This window comes from Neomonachus schauinslandi, chromosome 4 (genome assembly GCF_002201575.2).
Source record: "Neomonachus schauinslandi chromosome 4, ASM220157v2, whole genome shotgun sequence".
Taxonomy (NCBI): Eukaryota; Metazoa; Chordata; class Mammalia; order Carnivora; family Phocidae; genus Neomonachus; species Neomonachus schauinslandi.
This window is the reverse complement of record NC_058406.1, coordinates 144656441-144684183: the sequence shown is the minus strand read 5'-3', so window position 1 is coordinate 144684183 and position 27743 is coordinate 144656441. Positions and strand designations below refer to the sequence as shown.

The following is a 27743-nucleotide window of genomic DNA, read 5'->3' as shown; positions in this document are numbered from 1 at the left end:
TTTTTTTAATGAGATGAAGCTTAGCAGTATTCCACAAATGTTGGAATCTCATTAGCCACAGACATCCTATGGCTCATCAGTATTACTCCAGGTGTTAGAGCTTGTATCATCATTGACATAGGTCTGCTGAATTTTTGAAACTTTTTTTTAAGATTTTATTATTCATTTAGAGAGAGGACAGGAGCGGGGTGGGAGGAGGGGCAGAAGGAGAGAGAGAATCTCAAGCAGACTCCCTACTGAGCATGGAGCCTGACCCAGGTCTGGATCTCACAACCATGAGATCGTGACCTGAGCCAAAATCAAGAGTCAGATGCTCAACTGACTTAGCCACCCAGGCGCTCCTGAAACTTTTGAGACCTCTGGAGTTCTTGGTCCTTAAAAGCAAATAGTAAGATGCCTCCTTTGTGAAAGTCGATGCCATATTTATATCTTCATCACTCTCTGGTTGTTTTCTGTGATGACTCATTTCAGCAGTAGTGTTTTTATTTCCTAAAACACAAGCAACAAATAAGTCAACAAAAATTACATATTTGCAAACATTTCAACTTGAAATAGTCACAACTGAGTAATAACTAAATATTCTTTTCCCCCAATGTCTTTTCTATTATGCAAATTAACACATATTTTCAATTTTACATTTTTACCAATAGGTGGCATTGACAATTTTAACTTTAGAAATGTATCTCCGAACATGTTCTAATTAGATAAGAATGATGTGAAGTGTTTTATATTTAGCTTTTTATTTAATCTGAGAAAGTTCCGTCGTGTTTGTGCGCCTCCATCAGCTATAAATTAAGTTGCATTTCATGGTTGGCTAAAAAGAGTCATGTGACTCATCATCTTTATTTCTCTATATCAGGTAAAAGAGGGGACTTCTAACCACTCTGACTTCACGGAAAGTGAAATGCGGTATCTCCTAAGTCTCATTGTCCTCTAACTCCCCCATGATGCCCTTTTGAGAAGGAGCCTACCTAGGTGCCTAGAAGCCCAAACCATGCCAGACTTAATTTGCTATTCAGAGTAATGGTGTGAGAAGTACTAACCAAAAAGCGGTTTTAATCATTTAAAATGGAAAATATTGCCATAGTCCAATGCCTTTCTTTTCTAGTAGAAACTAAGGTGTTTCCTCCATAATGAATTTGTAAGATGAGCAACACATTTCCCGGTATCTCTGCTCATAGCCTTCCACCCTATCCTCTCAGTGAGACACATTTGTTTCTGTTTTGATGAGCATCCTACCTAATTGCTCATGGCCATTGCTGTTGTTGCTCACTTGGTAAGCTTTTCCATGTCACCTTTTTGTGTTGTACCTTAACTGTGATGCTATCGAGCATTAATACTTAAGGTTATAGATTTCAAATTGGGATTTTTGGTTTCTTGGCTTGGATTTAAGATATTTGTCCAAAGTTGGGGCACCTGGGTTGCTCAGTTAAGCAGCCAACTCTTGATTTCGGCTCAGGTCATGATCTCACGGTTGTGAGATCCAGACCTGGGTCAGGCTCCACACTCAGTAGGGAGTCTGCTTGAGATTCTCTCCCTCCCTCTCCGTCTGCCCCCCCTCCCCACTTGCGCACATGAGCTCTCTCTCTCTCTCAAAATAAATAAAATCTTTAAAAAAAAGATATTTGTCCAGAATTATACCTGGTATGTTGCATTTTTTTTCCTAAATGACGTCCAGTGTATTTCTTTAAAAAAAATTTTTTTTGGTAAATCAAATGAATGTATATTGCTTTCATATTTTGCAAGCCCTCTCTTCATGGCCTAATTTCATCATGGAGGTATATGCAATAGGGTTGTTTCATTTGCCTCTCTGTGGCTAATGAAATGTGGAAAAATTGTACTGTGCTCGTTTTAGAAAAGCATATCCCTGCCCATGTAAAGTGATTTATGCTGCCTTTATTTTTAATGGTAGAGAGCCATGCTTTGAAACCACTTAATGTCTCCTTGTGGTTTCTCATATTTATTAAGAGTTAGTATATATTTGTATTTTCAATTTGGGAACATTATATGGATGACTGACTCAGTGTTTGGTGTCACTTTACTCCCCTTTCTTCCTACATAAAAGAAAGGGTTCTGACCCTATGACCTCTAACATTCCTCCTAGTTTTTAACATTCTATCATTCTAGGAAGAGCCCATGAGGCAGTTGTGAACGTGAGTCTGACTTACGTCTCCATTCAAAATCGAATATATCTTCACATCCTTTGGTTTAGTCTTTGCTGAGTGCCTGTGTGTGTATGGATGGTGTCCTGATTGCTGTAGGGTGATCAGCCTTCTTCTCTGCATTCATAGGGTTGCATGGCACACGCCAAGAAGAAATGATTGATCACAGACTAACAGACAGAGAATGGGCAGAGGAGTGGAAACATCTTGACCATGTAAGATGTCGGTAATCACTTAGGTTAAAATAGGTTTCAGAAACAGCCAGAGTGGGGTTATATGATAAAAGAAATGCTGGGGATGCTTTGAGGTTATTATGTTCTGTGCTATCCTTGAAGAAAGGAATGAATGGGAAGACGTGCGATAAAATACAGGATTTGATTTCTACGTTGATATCAAAGGCACTAACGTAAGAGAAATGTGAGGTCGTGGAAAGGAACCCTCAGAGCCAGATCCGTGGGTTCCTGTTTTATTGCAAACGGGTCACTGGGTTTATACAGTAATGGGATTAGTATTGGGAACTTGGCTATGTGCCTCCAGCCGAACTCTCTGTCGTGAGTCGTGTTCACGCCTCCCACGTTTTACTCTCATTCCCATTGAGTTTACTCCTCTGTCGGGTCTCCATTTCAAATCCGACCTTTGAAAATACTAGGCTGAAGGAAGCCTTCGGGAACACAGTGGCATCCTTCATCGTCCCGCGGTAATCGGTTCGCTGTCCGCCGGAGTGGTTCGGTGGTGATGATGGCTGTGTTCTTCCCCCGTGCCCGTCCCTCCCACAGCTGTTGAACTGCATCATGGACATGGTGGAGAAGACGCGGCGGTCCCTCACTGTACTGCGGCGGTGTCAGGAGGCCGACCGCGAGGAGCTGAATTACTGGATCCGGCGTTACAGCGACGCTGAGGACTTGAAGAAAGGCGGCGGCGGCGGCGGCGGCCACTCCCGGCAGCAGAGCCCCGTCAACCCGGACCCGGTCGCGCTAGGTACCTTTCCTTTGGGTGGACGCGCCAAACGGATAGTTCTCACACTCATAGTGCCGATCTCACTTTCAGTGGGGTCTTTGCAAAAATAAAGGGTATGTGGGGCCTTTTAGAGCAGTAAACACTTGACATCCCCAGTAGTCCCTGTGTCTCCGAGAGGAAGCCGGGGGACTGGCTGACTCAGAGGCGGGTGCAAAACTTAAGCTCCTCTTTCCAGGGTAACACTGGGCTCGGGGCAGAGCTTCAAGTCCGGGCCAGGGTTTCACCCGCGTCAGGGAGACGTGTGCCCCTGCACAGCCCAGCTCTCTGCACCCTGCCCCCCAGCGTGCCAGAACAAAATCTCAGGGCGCCGCGAGCCTCTGAGGCTGCAGCAAGCTCTCCAGGGAGTTCTGCTCCTGCACACCGTGTTGGATGCGTGTTGTCTGATTTTTAATTGAAGACACAGTCTCTAAGGCAGCCTTGTTTTCCAGCTGTATCTTTTATTTTCATAAAACACTTAACCAGGAAGAGAGACCTAATGGGTTATATAGTCTGCCTGCTGGCACTTGCAAATTAGTGATGAAGGGAGCACTGTCTTCTGGTGACTTGACCTTAACCTAGATGGCGTAAAGCCTTCCTTTTTTTTTTTTTTTTCAAATTTTTATTTAAGTTCTAATTAGTTAACATAGAGTGTAATACGGGCTTCAGGACTGTGTAAAGCCTTTATTGATTCTAGTTATATATACAACTGTTATTATAGTTGTGCTTTAGAAATTGAATGCTTAATGTGTAGCCATATCTCATATTGATATATGGAGATTGTCAAGGTTATAAATAGAATATCATCACAAATACTGGAAAGAGAGCCTGAACCTGGGAGAATTTTTGAGTAGCCTGTGAACTTTTGTCTCAATTAATAACAAGATGTTACCATTTACACTGCTGGCTACTACACGTGGGTACCATCTGAGTAAACTTAGTGGATACGGATTTGTGTTGATCCGTGTTCCCTCATCTCAGTTTTCTTATTTGTTTAGCCACACACCTGTCAACTCACTCAGGGCGCAGTCTGCACCGCAAACAAAACTAATTACACACGTGTAGATTAAGCTCATGACTTTGGCCTCATTATTACCCTGGGCTGATTATTAAAAATTAAAAACTTGTCTATTACCTGGCTATTGATCCTATTATCTTTTTTATTAAAATTATTCCTAGGCAATAAAGTTTCCTTTGTGCTTTAGGTTTGTGGATTCCTGCTAATCCCTGAATGCTGAATGCTTATTACCATAATAAGTATTATATAAAGAAAGATTCCAAGTCACTTACTTTACTCACTAAGTACTATTCTAAAGCATGTTTTAAAGACAGATGTGCATTTGTTAGGATACATTAAGGCAAGCAATGAAAATAGGTTTAATTTGAACCAACATCGGTCCATGTAAAACTATTTAGAGCAGAGTTGAATAAGTATCCTGTTTTTTATTTCCTTACTGTGAACAAAAACTTATTAATCATGATGGATCTGTTCAGGACAAATAAAGGGGGTATTTGTAACCATGCAGTGTAGACAAAAATTGAAAGCCTTAACTAAATAAAATTTTAAGAGTAAAAGTGTTCAGTTTAACCTACTTTATTGAACTGATTTTGTTGAGCCAGTACTTATTTATTGAACGTTTACTATGTGCCAGGCATTGTGTTAGGCAATGTAATAAAGGAATAAAATCCTTCCTTCCTTCCCTCGAGGAACTTTTGATATATTGGAGAAGATAGGCGGGGCCACAGCTAGTGACCAGACGGCCCCTGAACTGACAGGATTAGTATTATCTGCTGTCTGCTGTCAAAGAAAAAGTTCAGAAACTGATGGGACTTCATGCCTAAGTGAGTTATTTTCAGCCCACAAAATATAGGACACATTATATCATCACACTGTTGCATACACATTCTGGTGATGCAAATGTATATTGTTTTCGAGGATGATGGGTTTAGTTTGCCTGTTAACTAAAAGAATAAAGTTGGTTTTAAAAACTTCTTAGGAGTACCCAAATTACATTATTTCCGATGATGCTTAATGAATTCATAGTTTTGGTCATACAAGGTTGCTTTGGCTTTAAGCTTTTGTAGATTGTATTATTCAAAGACTACAAGCTCCTTTCTTTGTTTGGACTCTGACTTTTTTTCTTTTAATAAACAGTCATGTTCGTTAGGGCCACAGAACCCTAGACTGCCTTTTAGAAACCATCCCAACTGGAGAGGTAACTTGTCAAAAGCCACACAGTGTGCAAGTTTAAGCATCCCGAATGGCCTTTCATTGTGCGCCCTTCCCTAGCCTCGAAGCCTTTGAGTTTTGTTTTGTGGGGCTGGGCTGTGGCTCTAAGACAGACGGTGGTTGGTAATCATGGACCACACTCATACACATTGTTTTCGAAGGTTCTCTCCTAGGTTTTGGAGTTGAATGTATTGATGTGTAAAGAAAGGATCAGAGATTACTGGCGGATGAGTCTCATTTCTGCCTCCAGAAAGTGTGTCATGGGGTGTGTGTGCATAGATAAGAACTATGGCTGTGTTTGTATCTTTATGTACACATAGAGCTCTGTAGCCTGCAGTTACATTACCTGTGTTTCTTTTAGCTCAATTCTCTCTCTTCTGCAGCTGCTACGGAGGTCAAATGAGACCTGCAGAACTTCAGAATAATATTATAGGAGATATCTTTAGTTCAAAATATTTCCTTGGTTTCCTGCCTAGCTTGGAAACATTGGCAGTTTTCAGTCACACACACACACACTCAGCATTTTTAAATTGCATTTGGGGACTGGACAGAGGAGAACGTAACCTCCGTGACCACTCTGTTGTACTTGTTAAACTTACTCCCATTCTCACTTTTGAAATATATCTATAGTGTTAAGTCAGTGTGAGGAATTAGTAAGAGAATATGACTCATCTATTACTAATTGAATTTTGGCGAGTTTTCCCTAGATATTAATTAAATAAAGGCTATTTTGTATAGCCTCTTGAACAATTTTAAAATTGAGTACACACTGAGCCCATAATGTTGTTTTGACTCAAAAACAGGTTGGTATCTTGAAGGACTCTTCAAAATATTAGATTTTTTCCTTGAGATCATAGATTTGTATTATTTTTATTGTTCTTACCCACTTTCCAGGAAAACTCCAAATATTCAAGTACTAAAATTAGAAAGCTAATTTTTAAAACAATTGTCTTTATTTTCAAAGTATGACTTGTTTTTTGTACACTTAAGTTTTGTTACATGGTGAATTTCACCCAAGAGAAGCTAATGCCATCAGAATCGACACATAGGGTCACTGAAGTAGAATTGCTTTTGTCCAAATAGGTGGGTAGGTGCTGGTTAGCACTTCATGGGCCTGAGTGTTGATCTGGGTCTCTGTGCGGCTGCTTTTCTCCTCCTTTGTCTCCATTCCTCTTTTCTCTCAGTGTGCTGTTCATATCACTCTCTTGGCTCCTGACATTTTATTTCCTTCAAATTACTTTCTTTTTACTGGCTGTGTACTATTCTAGAATCTTCCTATAGTTCATCTTGTATTTGTGTGCTTTCCCTCTGTGTTTCTCAAGAAGTTCTTTATACCATTAGAGTTAAAGGAAGTATCCAGAGACTGTGGCGTAAATCTCTGAAATAGGAATACATTTTTCCCTTTTTTAATTTTTTGAATGTTTGGATATTGTGATGAGAATGTATGAAATTTTGAAAATACTTTCATGTGTGTTTTGGTAAGGTTTTGACTCTTGCCAGAAAGAGAAATGTCAAAGAGGCATTTTGTTTGTTTTAAATGGAATGAAAAGTCCAGTTGATCGTTCATAAAAAAGCTCAGGAATTCTAAGTTTGGCAAATTAATACCATCCCTGCCTCAAGTAGACTGGTAGGGAAATTGGTATTTTAAAATTCCACTGGCCAGCAAGCTTTATGATTGTCATATAATTGAATTACAGAATTTCTCATTACTGTCTAAAACCTCAGGTAATCTAGCATGAAGGTTAAAAGCACAGATTGTCTGGGTTCAGACACCTAGTTCCTCCTCTTCCTAGTTTTGTCACCTTTGGCAAGTAATTCTCTGTGCTTCAGTTTCCTCGTCTATAAGATGCAAATGGTAATAATACATACTTCATAGATGTTTCTGTATTAAATGAGTTAATAGGTATAAATCATATGGGACAGTGCCTGACCCATAGTAGATGTGATAAAAGTAATGGGTGTTATTATTCTTTCTAATACGTAATCTCAGAAGGAACTTTAAAGGACAGGGGTACATGAAACCAACTTGCTTTGCTTCCAAGATTATAAAATTAGAGTAGATTCTTAAGTATTTTTTTCATTCTGAAAATACATCGAACAGTAATTTTTAGGTGACTTCGTTATTTAACAGGCAGAAAAACTAGAAAAGGGGAATTCTGTCTTAAACACAGTTAAATCTGTTGTACCTTTGGGACCCTAATTCATAATACAAGACTATGGAAAAATAGTTTGCTCCCAACCAAAGAAATATATCCTGTCTTACTGTCAGATTATAAAAACCACAACCATGTTTTTCAGAGTATATCTGCATATACAAGTTTAGAGTTTTGTATACTTGTATTGATTCCTTGAAATCACATCATGAAATTCGTTTCAAGATCATTCATCTTAAGTGCCCACTGTATTTAAGTATATTGGGTTTAAAAAGATGGGAGTAATAGATATACCCATCTTTTAAAAACAAGAAGAGATGATTGCCTCCTACTAGGTATTTTTGTTGTTAAAAACAGAAATCCTAATGTAGTTCTGGCTTCTAGGTTTGGTTTGGGCTTCTGAAACATAATATTGAAGTTTCTGAATTGATTATCCTTAAAAATAATAACTAGCGTTTGTAAAGATGAACTCACTTAACCCATCCTTTCTTTTGGTCGTTTTTTGTGATAGATATTATCATGCTCTCAGCCTCATTCTGCCCACTACAGAATGAAGGCCATACCTAGGTACTGCCAAGCTTTGAGCCTTGCTGTCCTGGGTCAAATGAGGTCCCATTGGTTCTCCAAAGGCTATCAGCTCATCCCTTCATCTGTATTGATGGCAGCCCTTGCTGTTTCTAGTATCCAGTGGTCCCCATTATGTCGTAAGTGTAGTGCATCTTGCATCTCCTACATCATAGATTGCTTTTCCTGTTCTTCCACGTTTCTTATAACTACTCCTGCACCTTGACGCAGTCCCTCTCTTCATAGACATGTTCTCTTCTGGAGGCTCCTTCTCCTTTCACCCCCAAACAATTTGGGTCCCAAAGCAAGCCAAACTCAATTTAGGACTTTTCTATAATTTTGCAGTTTTTCAGTAGTTACATATATATACGTTTCACACTTTAAACCATCTCCTATAGGCTCTTCTGTCTTTGTTTCTATGACTGCATTTTAATACAACTATCCATTTTATAGCAACTGATGTTTTATAGGTGGTCAAGATTTAATGGCAAATAAAAATTCGCTGCTTTGAAATCCGGGCCTTAAAAACATAAGGTGTCGGGGTGCCTGGGTGGCTCAGTTGGTTAAGCGACTGCCTTCGGCTCGGGTCATGATCCTGGAGTCCCGGGATCGAGTTCTGCATCGGGCTCCCTGCTCAGCGGGGAGTCTGCTTCTCCCTCTCCCGCTCCCCCTCTTGTGCTATCTCTCTCTCTCACTCTCTCTCTCAAATACATAAATAAAATCTTAAAAAAAAAATTTAAAAATTAAAAAAACGTAAGGTGTTTTGCATAGGTTTGTCTAGAGCAGTCAATATTCTAAATTAAAGAAGTCCTCAGAGGGAAGTTGTCTCTTGTAATATTGAGCAACTTCAGGATTGTTTTGTTTTTTAAACTCAGTATTGCCCATAAAGACATCGTTATTGCTGCTTCTTCAACAGAAGTGAAGATAGTATATTTATTAGTCATTTGGTTTCTGTAGCGATTGTAGTATTCCGATTGTAGTATTCATCAGTGTATCAAAAATAGGTTCTGAGGAGTACATCTGATCGCTCCATTCTTATATACATTTACATATATATGTAAATCTGTGAATATAAAAATATTTTTGCCTTTAGATTCTTATTTTGAAAAGAAGTTCTTTTAGGGCGCCTGGGTGGCTCAGTTGGTTAAGCGACTGCCTTCGGCTCAGGTCATGATCCTGGAGTCCCGGGATCGAGTCCCGCATCGGGCTCCCTGCTCGGTGGGGGGTCTGCTTCTCCCTCTGACCCTCTTCCCTCTCGTGCTCCCTGTCTCTCATTCTCTCTCTCTCAAATAAATAAAATCTTTAAAAAAAAAAAAAAAGTTTAAGAAAAGAAGTTCTTTTAGAAAGTAGGATGGGATTAAGAAAAGTTTTACTTGATTGGCTTTGGTGTTTCTGTTGGGTTTCAAGGTCAGGTGCAGTTTGAGTCTATATGTCACTGAGAATTTTAGGGATATATAGCCAACTTGAAATATTGCATAACTTTCCAGTGTGGTATATGGACCCTCACAATCTACTGTACAGCTCCTGGGAAGGTGGGTGCCTGATTTAAGCCTTATACATTATCTTTGAGTAAATGTGGGGACTATAAATATTTATGAATTTTAAATAAAATTTATACAAATATCATGTAAGAAATTTGAGGACTTCCCAACAAGAACTAAGAGAACTACTAACTATGGAAATAACTTCTATCCCCAAGTGACATATACTCAGTGAATAAAAAACTGCTGTTGTATATTGCTTAATCCAAGTCTCTTGAGAGTTTTTTTTGTTTTTCTTTTTTCCTTTCCTTTCTTTTTAAGTTTTGTGCTATGTGGATTTAAGTGCTGGAAGAAAAAGAAACTTTAAGGTGCTTGTTTCCACCTTAATTATTGATGAGGAAATAAGTATCCATTCTTACTGGACAGCCTACTAAATAATAACAGTGATAACAGTTATGAGGGTAATAACATCTAAAGTCCAGTGAGAATTTGGGATGTGCCATGCTGAGCATGTAATAGGAAGTACCTCTTTCAGTCTCCACAGCAGTGCACTCAAATGTTGTACTGGTATCCCCACTTTCCAGATGTGGTGACTGAGAGATGGAGAAACTAACCTGCTCAGTGTCACCTGACTAGTAGGTGGCAAAGCCAAGATTCAACTTCACTGAGCTCTAGAACGAACTCTCTTCTACTTATGCTCTCTGGGGCGGTAGTTTCTTTCATGCATGGCCTTTGGGTGACTTAACATTACCTTTCCATTCCCTGTAATAATGATTGGCCATTTATAAATACTTTTTACCAAGCTGTTGATCTTGTCTTAATCCAATAAATGGAAAAAAAAAAATTGTTTTTTACTTTGGAGAAGGCATGGTTTTTCTTTACATATCTATTCTTACACTAAAGCCAAAATCTATTCCTAGAAAACCGTCTTTAAAAGCTGCCATAGGTTTCTCTCTGTTTCATTGTGTCATATGGTTAAATGTGAACTTGATTACACTTTTTTTATTTCTTCTGGAAATAGTTATAGTGGTGTGGAAGGTAATCCTGATGAATCTAATTAGCCACATCACATTTCCTTGAAGTTGTGTGTGCACCACAGTTTTATCTAGCTGTTTTATGAATGAAAATTACTTAAATAAAAACATTTTGGTTTTCATCATTTTCCTTACAGAAATCACTGTGTGCATGAGAATAATCATGAGAATGGGTATTTCAAGTGCATCTGATTATCATGTAATCATGAAATTATAATGTAAAGTTTTAAGAATTTGTATATTTGGAATAATTACAGATTTAAGAAACATTGCAAAGATAATACAGAGAGTTTTCAGATGCCCTTCATTAAGCTATAATAAGCTTTTCCTAATTCAGAATAGTTGGGGAAATCTTCAGTTTTAGCCACTATCAGTGTACCCTGCAAGGAATCAAAACATTCAAGACCTATTTAAGGCATTCAAATGTAAAATGATATATATACTTAGCTAAATTGAGTGTGCTTTTCTGTTTTCCATAATCTATATTCTGGTACTTGACATTTCTTACGAATGAAGGGACTATCTTAATTACTTGAAATTTATCACGGGTTGAATGACTGTTCTATTTATAAAAGTTAAAATGATTTTTTTCCTGCCCCCAAACCTCTAAATACATAGGCTTTTGTTGAAAACTTCAATATGGAAGACGTGTAGTACATATTTTAACTATGGAAGACTGTACACTTTCAGTTTATTTTCTATCATATATAGAAGAATGTAAAAGGTGTCCTGTCATTTCCACAAACATGTTATTTTGGAGGTTAGCATTCCTACGTCAACTTATTATGATCTGTTTTCTCAAACTTTTAAAATTTGACAAGGATAAGCACAGCATTTCATTTAAAGTGAAACATCATTGGCTCTTTTAGAAAGCATGTACTAATCTTGTTTTAACTGAATATCTCTGAATCCATTCTCATGATTCTTTCCTCCTTCCACCCATGTCAAAATCCTTACGATCCAATTTGTGTGAAAATGTTTAGTGTCCAGCGAGATTTTTAAGAAGTCATGGGGAGAACTGGTTAACCATGGAGTAAGGCTCACTATTTATTGAAAGGTGGTGGTATCAGAGCTATGTGAAAATTATATTAGCCTAAGATTTGATTTTTTGAACTACCAATCTGACTCTTGAAAAGAGAACTACCAAATACAGTTTATTTTCTTGAACAAAATAAACATGCCTGTAGAAATTCTCAGAGTGGCAGGGTTCTGGGAGCGGTGCTCCCAGACATCCTGTTGTATAATGAAATCATTGAAGTTGTTTAATTTTGAGCGTACAAGGCATTTAAGCCAATGACCTTCTGTTTTCCTTGAGCTCTGATGACTGGCCTTGCTGTTTGTGTTTATTTTCTAGAGGTGAAATGCTCAGCCTTTTAGAATGATGTTTTTGTAGAGCAGCCAAGAGAACGGGAAGTTGCTTGCTTCTATTCTGTGTAATGACATAACGTGCTTATGGTGCTTTCTTCCTCTCCCCACCCGCTTTGCATCCTTTTCCTAGATGCGCATCGGGAATTCCTTCACAGGCCTGCTTCTGGATACGTGCCAGAGGAGATCTGGAAGAAAGCTGGTAAGAACTGTTGAAAAACACGAGTCTAGTGTTGTGCCAGCTGTGTTCATGCAGCGATGGGAGGAGCGACAAGGAGGGCCTTTCCTGCTAACGACAGCAAAAACAGAACAGTCCCCCTGCCACAAGCCAAAAATTTAAAATCCTAGTTAATATCCTTCCACCGGACCTGATTAGAACACGGAATAGTTTTCATTCGAGGAGCATCTGCTAGTGCCACGTAATTGACCGTCGGACAGTGTTTCTGTTGTAAACCCCTGTTTTTCAGGTGCTGTCATGGTTTCGGGCTAAAAGCTTGCGTAAGAGGTCTCAGCTTGCATGCGCTTTACTCTTAATGAAAAACTAATGTTTTAGGGCGCCTGGGTGGCTCAGTCGGTTAAGCGACTGCCTTCGGCTCAGGTCATGATCCTGGAGTCCCTGGATCGAGTCCCTGGATCGAGTCCCGCATCGGGCTCCCTGCTCGGCGGGGAGTCTGCTTCTCCCTCTGACCCTCCCCCCTCTCATGTGCTCTCTCTCTCTCATTCTCTCTCTCTCTCAAATAAATAAATAAAATCTTTAAAAAAAAAAAAATACCTGTTTTTGTAAGAGTGATAAGGAGTTTCAAAATCTGATAGTATGCTAGACCTGGTAGCTTACATTGAGAACCAGAAGGCTCTCTTGCATGTCCAATATGCAAATCAGGTAGATATTCAGCTTAAAGGTTATATATGTTGCTAAGCTGCATAGTCTTACTAGATTTACAGCATCACCTCTAAGATTTCTTCCTGGGTCATGGGGTACTCCCAAGCTGTTAAAATGTGCCACGTGTCACCTAGCTGGAAAAAGAATTGCTACATCTTCTTTCTGACCACTATTTCTTCCCCATTCTTAAACCCCAGTGCAACTTATTCCAATAAGAGACACAAAGAATTGCCATTTTGGACAGCAGAAGGATGACATTTTATGTTGAGGGAGAGAGTCTTTCTCTGCATTTCCTTTATTTATGTGTATTTAAGTTAAATCCTTGATAGTTCATAAAGAAAAATTGACAGGAAAGCCTTGTGTAATCCAAATTCTTTTTCTGTGCTATTATCTGCTCAAGTCTTTGTTTGACTGCTATTATGCGAGAGCAGATTTTTCTGAATATACCACCTTTGTTGGAAAGTCAACTTGAATAGCTCTGCACAAAGGAAGTCCTACCATAAGTGGTAAGCAATTGGAAGCAGATTCAAAACTGCACTATGTATTTGCCACTTAATCAGGTTCTTTAAAAATTTGACATGTTGTAATCTATTGAGTCCACTCTTATTTTTCTTCACTGTTTTGTGGGTTTCGGAAACTAATTCTGGGTATACTTGACATCGTGGGGGCTGCACAAGTAGAGAAAGAACAATCCTTGCTTCTCTTATGTCCATGGACTCTCTAAGAAGCGTTAAACCTTATTAAACGAATGCCCAGAACATTTTTTAGATGTGCCTATATTCTATCTTAGGGCTTCAATCTAAAATAGGACTTGGAAGTGGGGTCGATTACATGTGTGTATTTGTGTTATTCTCACACCAGTATCCCTAATCTGCTGCACAAAAACAGTTTGGGGATAGTGTTCTATGGATAGATGCTAATATTAAGGAGTATATTAAATCCCCAAAGTACAGGCGACAGTTTCATCTGGAAATCTTGAATAACTGCTTATAATATTTATCTTTATAGGCGTCTTAAAAAGCATTTCTAGTGTTCACAGTGTCAAGGCATCCAGCATGATGAAAACACTGAGGTCAAAATGTGACATCTGCACTCAGCTTGTTAACAGTTTGAAAGCTTTTTTCCCCAAGATTCTAAAATTTGCTGTGGGCAAAATTTTTTTTGGAAGAAAACCTGTAAAGTATGTCTTTGCAATCAAAGTATTATACATTACCTTTGTGGCAAAAGATAAGTAAATAAAAGAAAGTTTAAAGCATTTGAAAAATATCAAAGGGGTAGAGCTCTCAAAATTCAATGTAGTATAACCAGGGTATCCTTTTTCACAGGAAATATAATTGCAGAAAGTATGTTCTGTGCATGAAAGTATATCATACAATATTTAGCACCATTTTATTTTGAAATGATATCAGACTAGCAGAAAAGTTGCAAAAAATGGTATTAAAAAATTGCCTTATTCTTTTTACCCAGTTTTCCCTATTTTACTGTATTTGGTTTAATATCTTTCTTTTCCTCTTTCCTTCCCTCCCTTTCTTTCTCTGTTATGCATGTTTTCCCCCAACCATTTGAGAGTAAGTTGCAGATCTGATGCCCTTTTACCCTAAACATTTTAGTGTGTATTTCCTAAGAACAAGGACATTCTCTTATGTAACTATAGTACAATTACCAAAATCAGGACGTTAACAGTATGTAACTCACAAACCCCATTCAAATTCTGCATGTTACCCCAGTAAGAGTATAACAACGTAATAGTGTAACAGTACACATTTTTAAATATTTTGGGTCCTCGGGTGCCTGGGTGGCTCAGTCGTTAAGCGTCTGCCTTCGGCTCAGGTCATGATCCCATAGTCCTGGGATCGAGTCCCGCATCGGGCTTCCTGCTCCATGGAAAGCCTGCTTCCCCCTCTCCCACTCCCCCTGCTTATGTTCCTGCTCTCGCTGTGTCTTTCTCTGTCAAATAAATAAATAAAATCTTTAAAAATAAAAAAATATTTTGGGTCCTAACAAATGTTGAAGGCCACATCCGTTTTCCCCTATAATTACTATTTTTAAAAGCAACAGCAAAAATAACAACACACCGTAAAGGTATGAAAAGTCTTCATAAAATTGAGGGAAAAATCTAACGTAAAGATGGTTTTCAAATCACAACCGAGTGTTTTCTTCAGTATATTTCTTTTTCAAACGATCAGTGAATGTTTGCAGTTGGTAATAAATATTCAAGCACCTTGCAAATGTCCTACCAACTCTTTGCTGATCTGTATATGCCTTTGGGATTAGAATAGGAATGCATAATTTAAATATAAATTGCCTGATTTGCATACACAATTAGTCAAGCTACAGCTTTGATCGTAAGCAAAAATTATTGTCCTGTATTACCACTTAGATAGAATTTTAATTCACCTTGAATATTCAAACTAAATTAGACCCTGGCTGTCTAGTTAGAAGGGCAGTACTTCCCTGGTGCCCCCGGTCGTTTATGATAGGGTAATAAAGGCATCTTTTCACCTCCTGGTGAAGAAAGAGCTGCAAGCTCTGTGCAGTACTCTTTCTATCCAGATTTTAAATGGCATATCTTAGAGCAACCAACAAAGGCTTAACATATTTTAGTTAATATTTCCAGTCTGGATCTTTCCCTTATATTTTAGTTTATAAAACCTAGCAGACAGTAATTACAGACGAAAGAACTTCAGAAATAATGTGGCTGGCGTGACAGAGGCTAAAAAAGTCATGCCAGCTAAACCATAGACGCTTAAGAAACCATAGGAGTATTTGCATCTCTTACATTTTTAATCTACAGTAAAACATTTTTTTTTATTAGGAATCTATGTTTTTAATTAAACAGAACATTTAATTAAGGTGCTTTTTAAGTGGGTGAAACAATTAAGTGCAAACACTTGAATGAAACATGTCATAATTAGTTTTAATAGAGTGTTAATTGGTACTAGGTTTGCCAAGTTAATAATTACTGCTTATTAAATTTTCAATTAATCATTGTCATTTTGCTTTGAATAAAGATGAAAATTAGATAAACTAATTTAGGGGGAGGATATTTTCCCTTGTTAATTAGAACAATTAATTTTTTTAAATGGAAATTACTTGTTTTAGTTGTCAATCTCATATTGTACATTAGTCCAATCTTTGCACCCTTTCCACAGCCAAAAATAAAGAGCTAATTTGACACCTTGCAGGTTTGTAGGCAGGCCTGATTGTTTTGGCCTCTGGTATGATTCAATTACGTTTGTCTAGTGCAACAGTTGGTTATGCGAAGCTGTGTATATATTTGATTGAGTAGATGGGCAACAGCTTAAAACTGGGAAATAAGAAAATGATTTTTTAAAGAATCCTATCATTTAGCCTGAAAGGGCGTAAATCCACATGACTCAGGAAATGACTTAGTAAAAAGAAAAGCCAGATCATCTGTTTCATCCTGGATTTTCTTTCCAAGGTCTACATCGACATAATTGCCATACGAATTACCTTTTACTATTGTGCTGTATGTTTCACCAGCAAAATAACTGTTAGCACTTAGGTATGGATATGTGTAAAACCCATCCCCTTTCTCTTTTCTCCTGAACGCTTTTTAGCATGCACTCCCTATGTGCATATTAAACCTATGGCCTTGTGGCAAACCACCTTAATGTGTCTGAATTATCCAGGCAGGTTTCTGATGGTGACTTTTGTCCTTTAGCTACTTAAGTCTGGTCTCCTAATCATTTCAGGAGGTGCTAGTTTGGTAGAAAAGTTATAGTGATGCTATAGTAGCGTAAAAATTATTCCCAGACATGCAAGTTGAAGGGAAAAAAAAAAAAAAGATCTCACCCTTTGTTTTCCAAAATGAATTTCAGAAAGCTGCTGGCTATTTAGACAGCCAGGAGAACTGCCCAATAATTGGGATGGGAGTCACGCCCGTTCTATAGAATTGTGTTTAACAGCGATCAGTATCCAGAGTCCTGCGCTAACAGGGAAATGTTCTCTTGTCCGGTGCGGCCTGCCTGGCACGCAGAGGAGGCGGTCAACGAGGTGAAGCGCCAGGCGATGACCGAGCTGCAGAAGGCCGTGTCGGAGGCCGAGCGGAAAGCCCATGACATGATCACAACCGAACGCGCCAAGATGGAGCGCACGGTGGCAGAGGCCAAGCGGCAGGCGGCGGAGGACGCGCTGGCCGTCATCAATCAGCAGGAGGATTCGAGCGAGGTGAGGGGCTGGCAGGGGCTTCCAAGGCAAGCAGATCATTTCCACTAATGCGAGTGCTCGGGTTTGAGTCCAGGAGGTCACAAATAAAAGCGGGTATTGGATTTTAGACAAACCGATCTTTGGCGGGGTGGGGATCAGAATAATTTGGGGGGAGTTCTAGCACTTGTGGAATCCATCAAGAGCTTGAGCAAATACTGTCTTTATTAAAGACCTATAAGGACAACTCTGCCAAGAAAGGTTTTTAATGTCTTTGGTGGGAAGTGCTCACAACTTCCTAGCACTGTTGAGAGGCTTTGGACTCAGCTGTGTCACACGTGTCTGTCAGCATGTGTGTGTGGTTTCCTTCTAATAGAAGGGGTTCGGTAGAGATGCCCTGTGCAGACATGCTCTCCAAAGAGGTACTGCGGGGCCGGCATCGCAGCCCCTCCCTTCACTATTGGTCCTAAATTCCATTGCGAAGACGGCCTCTGCATCAGCTCAACCTTTCTAAGCGATCCTCTGCACAGTCTCTTTTTTCCACATGATTTGTAATAACCACGATGTTGTCCATCACCTCACCATCAGAGGTGGTATTGTTTGAGTGTATTAAAATACACGCACGTAGCCCCCAGATGGCTCAAGGATCTGGGAAGTAACTAAAACACGGTACTTAACAGAATGCTTTTTAAAATAGAGCCTGCAAAGTCAGAACAACATGGTAATGCTTCGCATTAATTAATGTGGCCTCACAATCATCCCCCACCCTACAGTAACTCAGATAAAGGACCGTAGTTAGCTAGTCTCACCGAGCTGAACTAGCAAGAGCGTCAACTGATAAATCAGTGGTCTACTACAATACATATCTATAATTTGTGAGGGAGAGTAAGAATTTAATTTGTACCAGGCTTCTCTGTAGATGAAAGACCCTGCGGGAATCACTCGATGCCCAGAGTTTCTATTTAATGTGTAGCAGATGAATAACAAGGGGACAAAAGGAATTGATTTTCAACATTTGAAAGTTTCTCAGGAAAAGAGGGACAAAGGGAAGTTTACTCTTTAACTGCTGACTTTTCCATTGTCGAATTAAGCTAGACATAAATTCAATTTTATTGGCATCTTGTGGCTAAGATATTTAAGGACCTTATTTTCTGTTTTGTTTTTTTTAAATTTCTGACAACATCCTTTGGAGAGAATTTGTCCTTCTCCATTTAAGTTAGTAACACCATGAAGCACAGTAGTTGCCTTCACTGAAACATTATCACTTACACAACACTTTAGGGCTGTTACGTATAGTAAGAGTATTCTGTAGGCCACTAAATTCTAAAGATGGATGTTTAGGAAGAAATTGAGAACTAAGTCTTTGTATTTGGGAAGTATTTGGGAATTTTTGTATTTGTATTTGGGAAATCTGTATTCCTTCAGTGGCTAAAAGCTTTGTACCTTTATTCCTGACACCTATCCAGAAAAATACATGATCTTGACACTAGTATTTAACATTTATAGAAATAAGGGTCTTTATGGTCATTTTTGGATGCAGATCATCTAAAAGGCAACTTAAGCCTGATTTCTTACTTTTCTTCTCTTTAAACTGGAGTACCTCTTTAAAGACTTAGAGTCAGGGTGGGGGGCTTGATCCCTCCAATAATTGAGTTTCTTTTCTTCAAAAGCAATGTAAACATTTTCCTGAGAATAGGAGAGCAAAAGGTGGAAGAGAGATTTCATTGGAACGAAGCTGAGACTCCTCTAGACTTGGACAAAAGTCTGTATACACACATACTATAAGAGTGGTTTGACCAAGGACTTGACAGAAGTGAATCCCCTAGCCCTAAATTAATGTTGCTACTTCTTCTGAGGAATGACGGGGTCTGGGAATAGTCTGAGTGCCTGGTGGAGTAAGGTTAGTCAGCTCTATCTTTTGCCCAAATTTATAGGTAAATACTTTTTTTATTTTCCCCCCTAGGGATTCTTTACTTTTAATTTATGAGTGAGAGCAAAACTTTGACTCCAACACATTATTTTTCTTTAGTCTGCTCTTTCCTCATACTGAGGAATATACGCCTTTTCATAGAAATGACCTGATAAAAGTGACCTGATAAAAGCAGTGATGCTTGCAAGTCACCTCAAGTCTATAAAGCTCCGTGGGCCCCTCCGGGACAGAACCAGAACTTTGGCTCTCTTGGGCTAGGATATAACTCCCTATTCCAGCCTTCACCATGGTTGGCCCCAGGGTGGGCATCTCTTGGGCCAAGACTGCTTGGCCCAGCTGATGTGCAGAGAAGAGAGTTCAGGTACTTCTCAGAACTCTCTTCTGTTTCAGGGGGTTTTCTTGAATTTTAGCTACTCAACCCCAAATAAGACCCATCTAGTATTGTACTGTAGAAATTTGATAAATTGTTCTTTGTTTTCTTAGAAAAATACGTAGGAGGTCTGGCTGCCATAGTAATTGGTTAAAAAAAAAAATCCCATTAAATATAGCAACCATTGATTTAAAAACTGTACTAAGAAATTAATGGGCATTCCTTTAAAAAAAAAGTCGTGTTTGTGACCTGCCAGGGCAGTCTGTGATTCAATACGTAGAACTCTAAATTACTCCTCTCCATTTTTCATGTATTCTTTCAATAACAAAGTCTTGAGCTTTTATTCTCTGCCGGGGAGGATGATACCTCTGCTTTCAGGTAGAGTACAGTTCATTAGAGGAGGCAAATCACTAAATTATAAGAGTCTTAACAGGTTTAGTGTGAAAGCTTCCGGAACTTGGGTTTCATTTCGTGTGGTACTGAAGGGTAATCAGGAACTGGTCAGCAGCTGCTCCCCTCTCCCTCCACCCCAATTGCTTCATCACTGTTTCCTTGGGCAGGGGACACGGCAGCGCCTCTGTGCAGGTGGAAGAGAAAAGGTGGAAAAGGAAGCCGTGCCAGGCTTTGAGAACAGGAGGGCTCTGGGGCTGGTGAGTGTTTGGGAAGGCTCACTCAGGCTGCAGTGTGGAGAGAAACTAGAGGAAACGAAAAGGAGGAACCAATCTGTTTCAGGAGACAGATGGGGATGAAGATGCTTGATGGTGGCACTGGGGGTGGAGGAAATTGTATCTGTTGGCTGGGAACCCATGAGATAAAACGGGCAGCATTTCTTGATGGGTTGGCTGTTAAGGAAGAAAGAAGAGGGCGTCCAGAAGAGGGGTTTGGGATATACACGTCAGGTGATCTTACTTGAACAATCTTCAGAAACTCAACTGGCTTTCATCTGCCTGGGGTATATGTTTTTCCTTTGGGGGAGAGGGTTGGTAGAAGAGGTAACCTTCATTTTTTGTGTGTGCATAAACAACACAAGGTAAAACATTTTAAGAAACTCAAATCAATGACTGAATCCAGCTAGACAGATCGCCTCTGTGAATTGGAAAGCGTAAATAGCACAAAGTCTTAAATAGCTTGTGCTGTTCAGTGTGAAAATCAGGAGAGTAGTATATAAAGGCGGGGTACAGGGTGACCATACCTCCCAGTTTGAGTGACACAGTCCTGGTTTACCCCTGTTGTCCCATGTAATTACCAAATGGTCCCTTTTATTCTCAAGTATTCTGGTTTGTATAATGAATTATATGGCCACACCACTTAAAGGCCATGCTCAGGCGATTTGATGGTCATCTTTTGCTAGCAAAGCTCCAGGGCAGGTGCATGGGGGCAAAAGAATCCAAGAGGAGAACCTGAATCCTGGCTCCAGCTCAGTTACTGTATCAAGCACCCGGGGGCAAATCATTTCACTGCTGTGAGTCTTTATGTCTTCTTAAGGAATGAGATGTTTTTTGCTACCGTACTTGCAGGAGTGTTTAGAAGTTTTTTGTCTGTTTTTGTTTTTTATTGAAGAATAGTTGACACACAGTGTTTTGAGGATTTTTTTTTTATTCCCGCATTTTAATTCAAAGTGTTTTGAGAGCTATAAATGCAAGGCATCATTATCTGCTCATATTTCCCACAGTCCTGCATCACAAAATACACTAAACTTTTCTGACTGAAACAAGTCTTTTTCTCCCTTCTCTCCCTTAGTTTGAAGCCATCTGCTATTATAGACATGTACCCATCTCTTACTTAGATCATACATGATCTAATCTGAAACTACAAAAATGCATATGTAGATAATATAAATGCACAAAATAATTATTCTCCCCTTCATAGGGACTTCAAGAAGGAATCTGAGCTTCAACATCAGAAGACCAGCTCTCTAGACTGAGTTTCTTCTGAGCTGTTTGTGTTAAGGGCTGATGCTCATGAATACCTCATTCTATGATTTCTGAATTTAGCCTTCCTCTTTCTACCTGTTTTCACACATGGACAATGGACCTACTAATGCCCATTCTGCTTAGGAAAACCAGTGCTTCTGAAAAGTAGGCAGTAAAGAATGGAAAAATTCCAGAAGGAGGAGACAGGAGTTGAAAATCTTGAACTGGGGAGAAGAGCAGTAAGAAGGTGTAGAGTCCGGAATGACTAGGCACAAGTATTATTTGCCCAGAGGTGGGTTGGGGGGGTGGTTATCATCTATGCTGGGGCTCTTCTCAGAGGAAAAGGGGATGCTCATGCCAGGACAGGCCAGTCCTGTACACCAGGCTGTCCCTGGCATGCAGAAATCCTCACTCAGCATAGTTGGTGGGGGTGGCAGGAAGTTTGTCTGGCCTGAGGTGAAACTGGCAGACCTGCGGTGAATGTTTAACTCTACCAGGTGTAGTAGAAACTGCTTCATGTATTCTCTGTGCTGTAGCACATTTACTCTTCCTGTGAGTCCAGGTAGTGTAGACGGTGCTCTTGACCTCATTTTGCAGCCGAGGAAAGCTGAGTCTTGGGAGGTTCGGCCTCTGCTCAGGGTCTCAGCAGTAAGTGTGAGCTGGCCCTCAACCCAGACGGGCTGCCTTCTTAACAGCCACATGGCAATAGAGGAAATTTTTTTTCCTGATTGTATATTAGTGTATCTATTTCTTCACTGGACTTCCTTCAGATTATTCCTACCTAGTTCTCTAACTTTACTTGGTTTTATAGAGTAATAATTGTTATTATAGTAGAACAATGCTGGACTTGGGGCAGACATTTAAGCAGTATGATAATTTCTGGGTGGCTTAGTCAGTTAAGCGTTTACCTTCAGCTCAGGTCATGGTCCGGGGGTCCTGGGATCGACTGGGGCCCCACATCATCCAGCTCCCTGCTTAGCGGGGAGTCTGCTGCTCTCCCTCTTGCTGCCCCTCCCCCTGCTCATGCTCTCCCTCTCTCTCTTGTGTAGTGTATAAAACGTATTGCACCTAGAATACACTGCCAGCATTATAAATCAAAATTTAAAAAAAGGAAATTTACCCAATCTGGCCATCTTAAACTGTTTATTTTTTTCATATTCATATCTGGTTCCCATCCGTATATAGTTTTTTTTCCCAATGAACATTGTCAGATGGGGCCTATTTCCAAAGAACCTGGAACAACTCTTCTTTGAGATCCATAACCAGTTCTAGCTTGGGGATAGAAGCGAATGACGGCAAGTGGTCAGAGAACAAAGAGTAAATAATTATACTATTAATCGTTTTGAATTTTAAGCCACCAAATTGATATCCGCCTCTCTCCAGATTAAAATGGCCTTTATCTATTATTCCAATATAGGTGCAGAACCACACAGTTTACATTGAAGTTGGACATTTTTGTTGCATTTAAAGGGAAACACTGATCAAAGCTTTAAACTTTATATTTCCAGAACGTGCTAAGCCCTGACAGTGTGAGCCAGTCACTCTGGGAGGTTCATCTTCTTTACTCCTTCTAGAATTAATGGAATCACCCCCAGTGGACTCTGTGCAGTATGTCCCAAACTATAGGAACTCGACCTCAGTGGCTGCTGTAGAATTAGTTACGACACAGTTACAGCCCAGGAGTCTCGCATCCTGGTTCCTATTAGGCCCCATGATCCTGTCAGACCCATTGATCCCAAGAACAGTTTGGAGCTTTCAGAGCATAAGCCGTGATTCTGTGTTACAATAAGATTTTTTGTGGTTGTTTCATATTAAAAGGCCAGCTGTTTGCATCCACAGATGTTCACAGTATAGTGGATGGAGTGCTGGACCTGGAATGGTCTAGAGTGGCTCACTCTTAGAGCTTTGGTTTTCATTTCTGTAAAACTGTGGTAATGTTTATGTGTCTCAGTTTGTAAGGTTGTTGAGATGAGTAGAAGTATTTTATAACCAAGTCACCTTCCAGGTGAGCAGTGTGTATCAGAGAGAGAAATGGAAAACCAGTTAAGAAGCTATTCTACCAGGAAGGGCAGGGAAGGAACTTGCATAGTAACTGTGAGCTTGGAAAGCTGGGAGGAGAGACCATGGAGGCAGGATTGTGGGGACTGGCACTGAAACAAAGAAAGAGGAGTTTCTAATAAGATGATAAAGTCTTGAACGTGAGTGTTGCCAGCGACTGAAGCAGACCACACCAGAGAGTCAGGTTTAGGGAATACTGACTTGGGTGACGGGAGCATCGTGGTAGATCAGTGGGTGAATGGAGTTCCAGAAAGTAGCTCAGGAAGGAAATAGAAAAGGGCTGGAGAAACAGGTTGGAGTGTCATTTTGTTACAGCTGATAGCTGAAACCATGAGGAGGGCTGATGAGGGAGAGCATAGGAAGGAAAAGATTTTCTTACCTTTATGCCAGCTTCCCCCTCCTGCCAGATATTTATTTTTATTTATTTATTTTTTTAAAGAATCAGGTTTTTTTTTTTTAAGATTTTATTTATTTATTTGTCAGAGAGAGAGAGAGATCCCAAGCAGGGGGACTGGCAGGCAGAGGAAAAAGCAGGCTCCTTGCTGAGCAAGGAGCCCGATGGGAGGCTTGATCCCAGGACCCTGGGATCATGACCTGAGCCGGAGGCAGACGCTTAACGGACTGAGCCACCCAGGCGTCCCCCTCCTGCCAAATATTTAGAGGGAAATGAACAAACAGAAAAAGAGGTTACAGTGTAACAACAGAATTTGAGTATCTCAACACAAAAGTTAGAGGGAATTTCAACAAGGGGAATTCAGAAAAGAGGAATGGGGACATGGTCAGTAATGGCGAAGTTTTTGAAGGTCTGAGGACAGTGAGGGTATAGAAAAAGTGGTCACTGATGAAGCGGAAGGGGAGGTAAGCTGATGTGTTTTCTACGCAGCTGTCAGTGTCTGTGGGGGGAGGCATGGGGCCACGTACCCTGCAACGATTGAGATTGTCTTGTTTTCTTCTGGCCAGTGCCAAGACTGTTACATTCTGCCATTTGATTCAGGACTTCCTGAACATCAGGCACCGTGCTTAGCCCTGACATCATCCTCAACAACCATGCAGTTCTATCATTCCCGTGTTGTAGGTACTGTCGCTTGAGGGGTTAAGTACTTCGCCCCATGGTTCTGAGGCCACTAAGTGAAGTAGTTGGAAGTGAAACCTGAGACAGGCTGACTGAAGCCACTCAACATTGGAAGCTCTTTCCATTGCACACCATGATACTTTGTCTTTGGAGCTCCAGCTTTCTGCGCCAACCTCTGTCTGCCTTCAGGAGTGAAGCACCCTTCTAACCTTATTCCGGCTAGGACAGGCTGTAAGAAATATCCAAAATGGACAGAGTGTGGCACTTTGGGGGAATGTGTTTGATTTGCAGTCCAAAGGCCTGGGTGAATCAAACCTTGGCTATATAGTTTCATATCTGCGTGAACTGAGGAAGTCATTTACTGTAAAAGTTATTTATTCTTTGGGCCTCAGTTTCCTAAGCTGCAGAATGTATTTGAAAGTGGATTTCAACTGTGTTGTGCAAGGCCAATGTAAGATGTGATCTTACTGTGAATTTAAGTCCGTGTGTTGTAGAGTTCTTTATATTTTGGGAATTTTAATTGTAATAATTCAGTTTTACTCATTGAGCATCATTTGCATGCAAGAGTTTTTCTGGAGAATTGTAGGTGAGTATAGACCTGGAGAAACTTAAAATAATCAGGAGAAAATGTTTTGTTTCTTGGAAAAAGAATTGCCAACAGAAAGAACCAGAAAGGATATTACTTTCCAGGTAGGGCTATGAAAGACCATTCTCAGTGTATCTAAAATAGGAAGAAGGAAACAATTTTGTTCTTAGGGATGAAGAGAATGGCTGGTATGAAACAAAGTAGCAACAATCTTGGACACAAAGCTTTGGCATTTCGAAGCTTCAGTTCATTATTTCCCTTTCCATCTGTAGTATTAGCACATTTAGCAAAAGGAAGGGTTGTATTCGGCCTCATTTTCTTGGAGTCACAGCCTAACTTTGGTCAACGGCTGACTCCCGTTTTTCAGATCAGGGGAAAAATACTCTTTATGCCAGAAAGGAAATAATAATATCACAAATAAGGGAAGACTATAAAGTGCCATGAATTTTGGAAATGAAATTTGCTATGAAATGGTATTCTTGAGCCTTCTACATGTCACGGTAATTCAGTTGCCAGCAGCATTCTTCAGAGGACTGAGAGGGAAGCTCAGTTATAGGATGGATGGATTGATCGGAGAAAGGAAAAAGAAGGAAGAGAAGGAGGGAAGGAAGAAAAATGAAAGGAAGAAACGAACAAACAACTATCAGGAAATACTAGCCTGAATATAAAAAGCATAAATTGAAAAAATTAGATTAAACCATTGTTGATACACCCCTGGGTATTATACACAGTTTGCACTTTCCAGCTTTGTGAACAGCAGAAAGCTTAGAAATTTCAAATGATCCAAATTAGGGTACTCACGAGACTCTACACATTCCGCTGTCCCCAGAAGTGTGATGGTTGAGTGGCCGAGTGCCCCCGGTCAGGCATCATTCTTGCAAGTATGGATGAGCCAACAGGAAATTCAGTAGAGCCACCCAAGAGAAATGTATTAATAGAAATTCCTTTGTCTGTTTTCTAATGAGCTTTTAAAAAGGAATATGCACTTTGGAGTTGTTTTTTTTTTATAAATGGAACTCTTGCGCTGAAGTTCCCCACACATTCATTGCCATGCCGTGTTAAGAGCAATAAAAATATGTAGCTTCCCCCCCCCCACACTAGCTCATTTGAATTGCTCTTTGTTGTACTTTCCTACAGCTGAAGGTTGTTTTTGTCCCCGGGGGTGGGTGGTAAATGAATGAAATCGAACAACCTCGGAATGGGACTAGAGGTGAAACTAGCCAGAGCTCTTGAATCCTGGGTCAGAACCCAGTGATGCTAGGCAAGAAAGCTCAGTTCCCAGCAGCTTCATGATCCAAAACATCTGTTTCTGTATTTGGCATCATTCCACTTTTTTATTTATAAAATTGTTCCCATCTTTGAAAACACTTTTAAAAAATAAAGAAGTTCCCATTCTGTCCCTTCTTTCCACTCCCCGGCACATGCATTTGTAATTACCTGGTTTAGTCTGTGTGTTTAATCAGCTTAAATTGAGAAGGTTGCCTACATCTGATTTCAATCTGAAGTGCTGGGCAGTTACCACCCTTGTGTCTGCCAAACTGAGCCTCTGCCAGAAAAAGGATAAGACTCACACCGGGCTATTTCCTAAAGAAGCCACTTGACTCAGATTAGATGTTTAATTTCCTTAAAATACTGTTTTCGATCCAGGTCTCTGTTCTCTAATTGGGATTTTCTGATATAATTTAGGAATTTTGCTTATTTGTTGAGTTTCTTCCAGGATCCAGCTGGCATTATTCTAAATGCCTAAACCTCAAGGAAGTAAACTTCACTGTGGGCACTGAGCATCATACTTCACTCCTCTGAAGGATGGGCCAGGCTCACGTTGTTCATGGCTTTGTTAGGACCATTACACACACAATGTGATTGCATTAATTTTGACAGAGAAGGGCTTCTAAGTTATGGTAGAAACCTCTGATCCAGAGGTACACATCTCTTGAAATATTTTCCTGGATAAATTAAATCGAAGTAGGGGAAAAATTACTTTGCTTTAATCCCAGTTTTATTTATGACATTAACATACAAACCAAGTCTCTAAATCTCCTCAACTGTGTTCACTTAAAACCCCTCCCACTGACAATAGTTTGAGTTCTTAAATTCCCCCCGCCCCTTCACTGGGCCATAATTAATGAATGGTAAAGAAATAAGAATGTATAGCTGAGTTCTACGTTTTAAACCAGAGTTCTGGAGTTTAGAGGCTCCCAGCACTTTAAAAGCCTGTAGGAGCCCCTTTATTTGTTCGCAAAATTAGATTGACTGCTAAAAATCCCTTTGTATATTTTGGACATTTCTAAAACCATACATACCAGGCTGATGGACTGACATTCTACTGGGGTATTTTTAGTAGATTTATAAGCCTGCCTCAGGCCATACAACCAGCATGCTGGAAGCAAACCAATTTGGGCAACACAGTGGGGAGATGTTTAATATCCACATATATCAGGGCCTTTAAAAAGGTGTTTTAATCGTGACACAACCACATACCAGTCACCTGGGTTGGGGTTACCATAGTATAGTCAGAAGTTTGTTTTGCAAGAAAATCATCAAAACCAAGGAAGATAAAGAATAAAAAAGATTAATGGCACAATGCTAAGCTCACTTGATACAGCATTTCACACTGGGAACGGTTTTGTCAAAGGAACCACGGATATTTAATGTTGGTTTCTGGAGGTCCTGCCAGGGTCCTGCAAAGGCCCCTGGCAGCTCAGGCCTTCCTTTGTCCCGGACCATCTCTCCCATCCGCGTGCTTTTCTACCTCTGGGGTGTCTGTGCTCTGATTCATGATGTG

At 40.0% G+C, this 27743-nt stretch overlaps 1 protein-coding gene across 1 annotated transcript in view; it reads left to right on the top strand.

Annotated features, from left to right (window-relative positions):
• Positions 1-27743, top strand: part of RUNX1T1 (RUNX1 partner transcriptional co-repressor 1) — a 128014-nt gene that overhangs the window by 98987 nt on the left and 1284 nt on the right. The window contains 4 exon segments of the mRNA XM_021688233.1: positions 2292-2377; positions 2939-3140; positions 12116-12184; positions 16863-17053. Of these exon segments, the coding sequence (XP_021543908.1) occupies positions 2292-2377; positions 2939-3140; positions 12116-12184; positions 16863-17053 (548 nt within the window).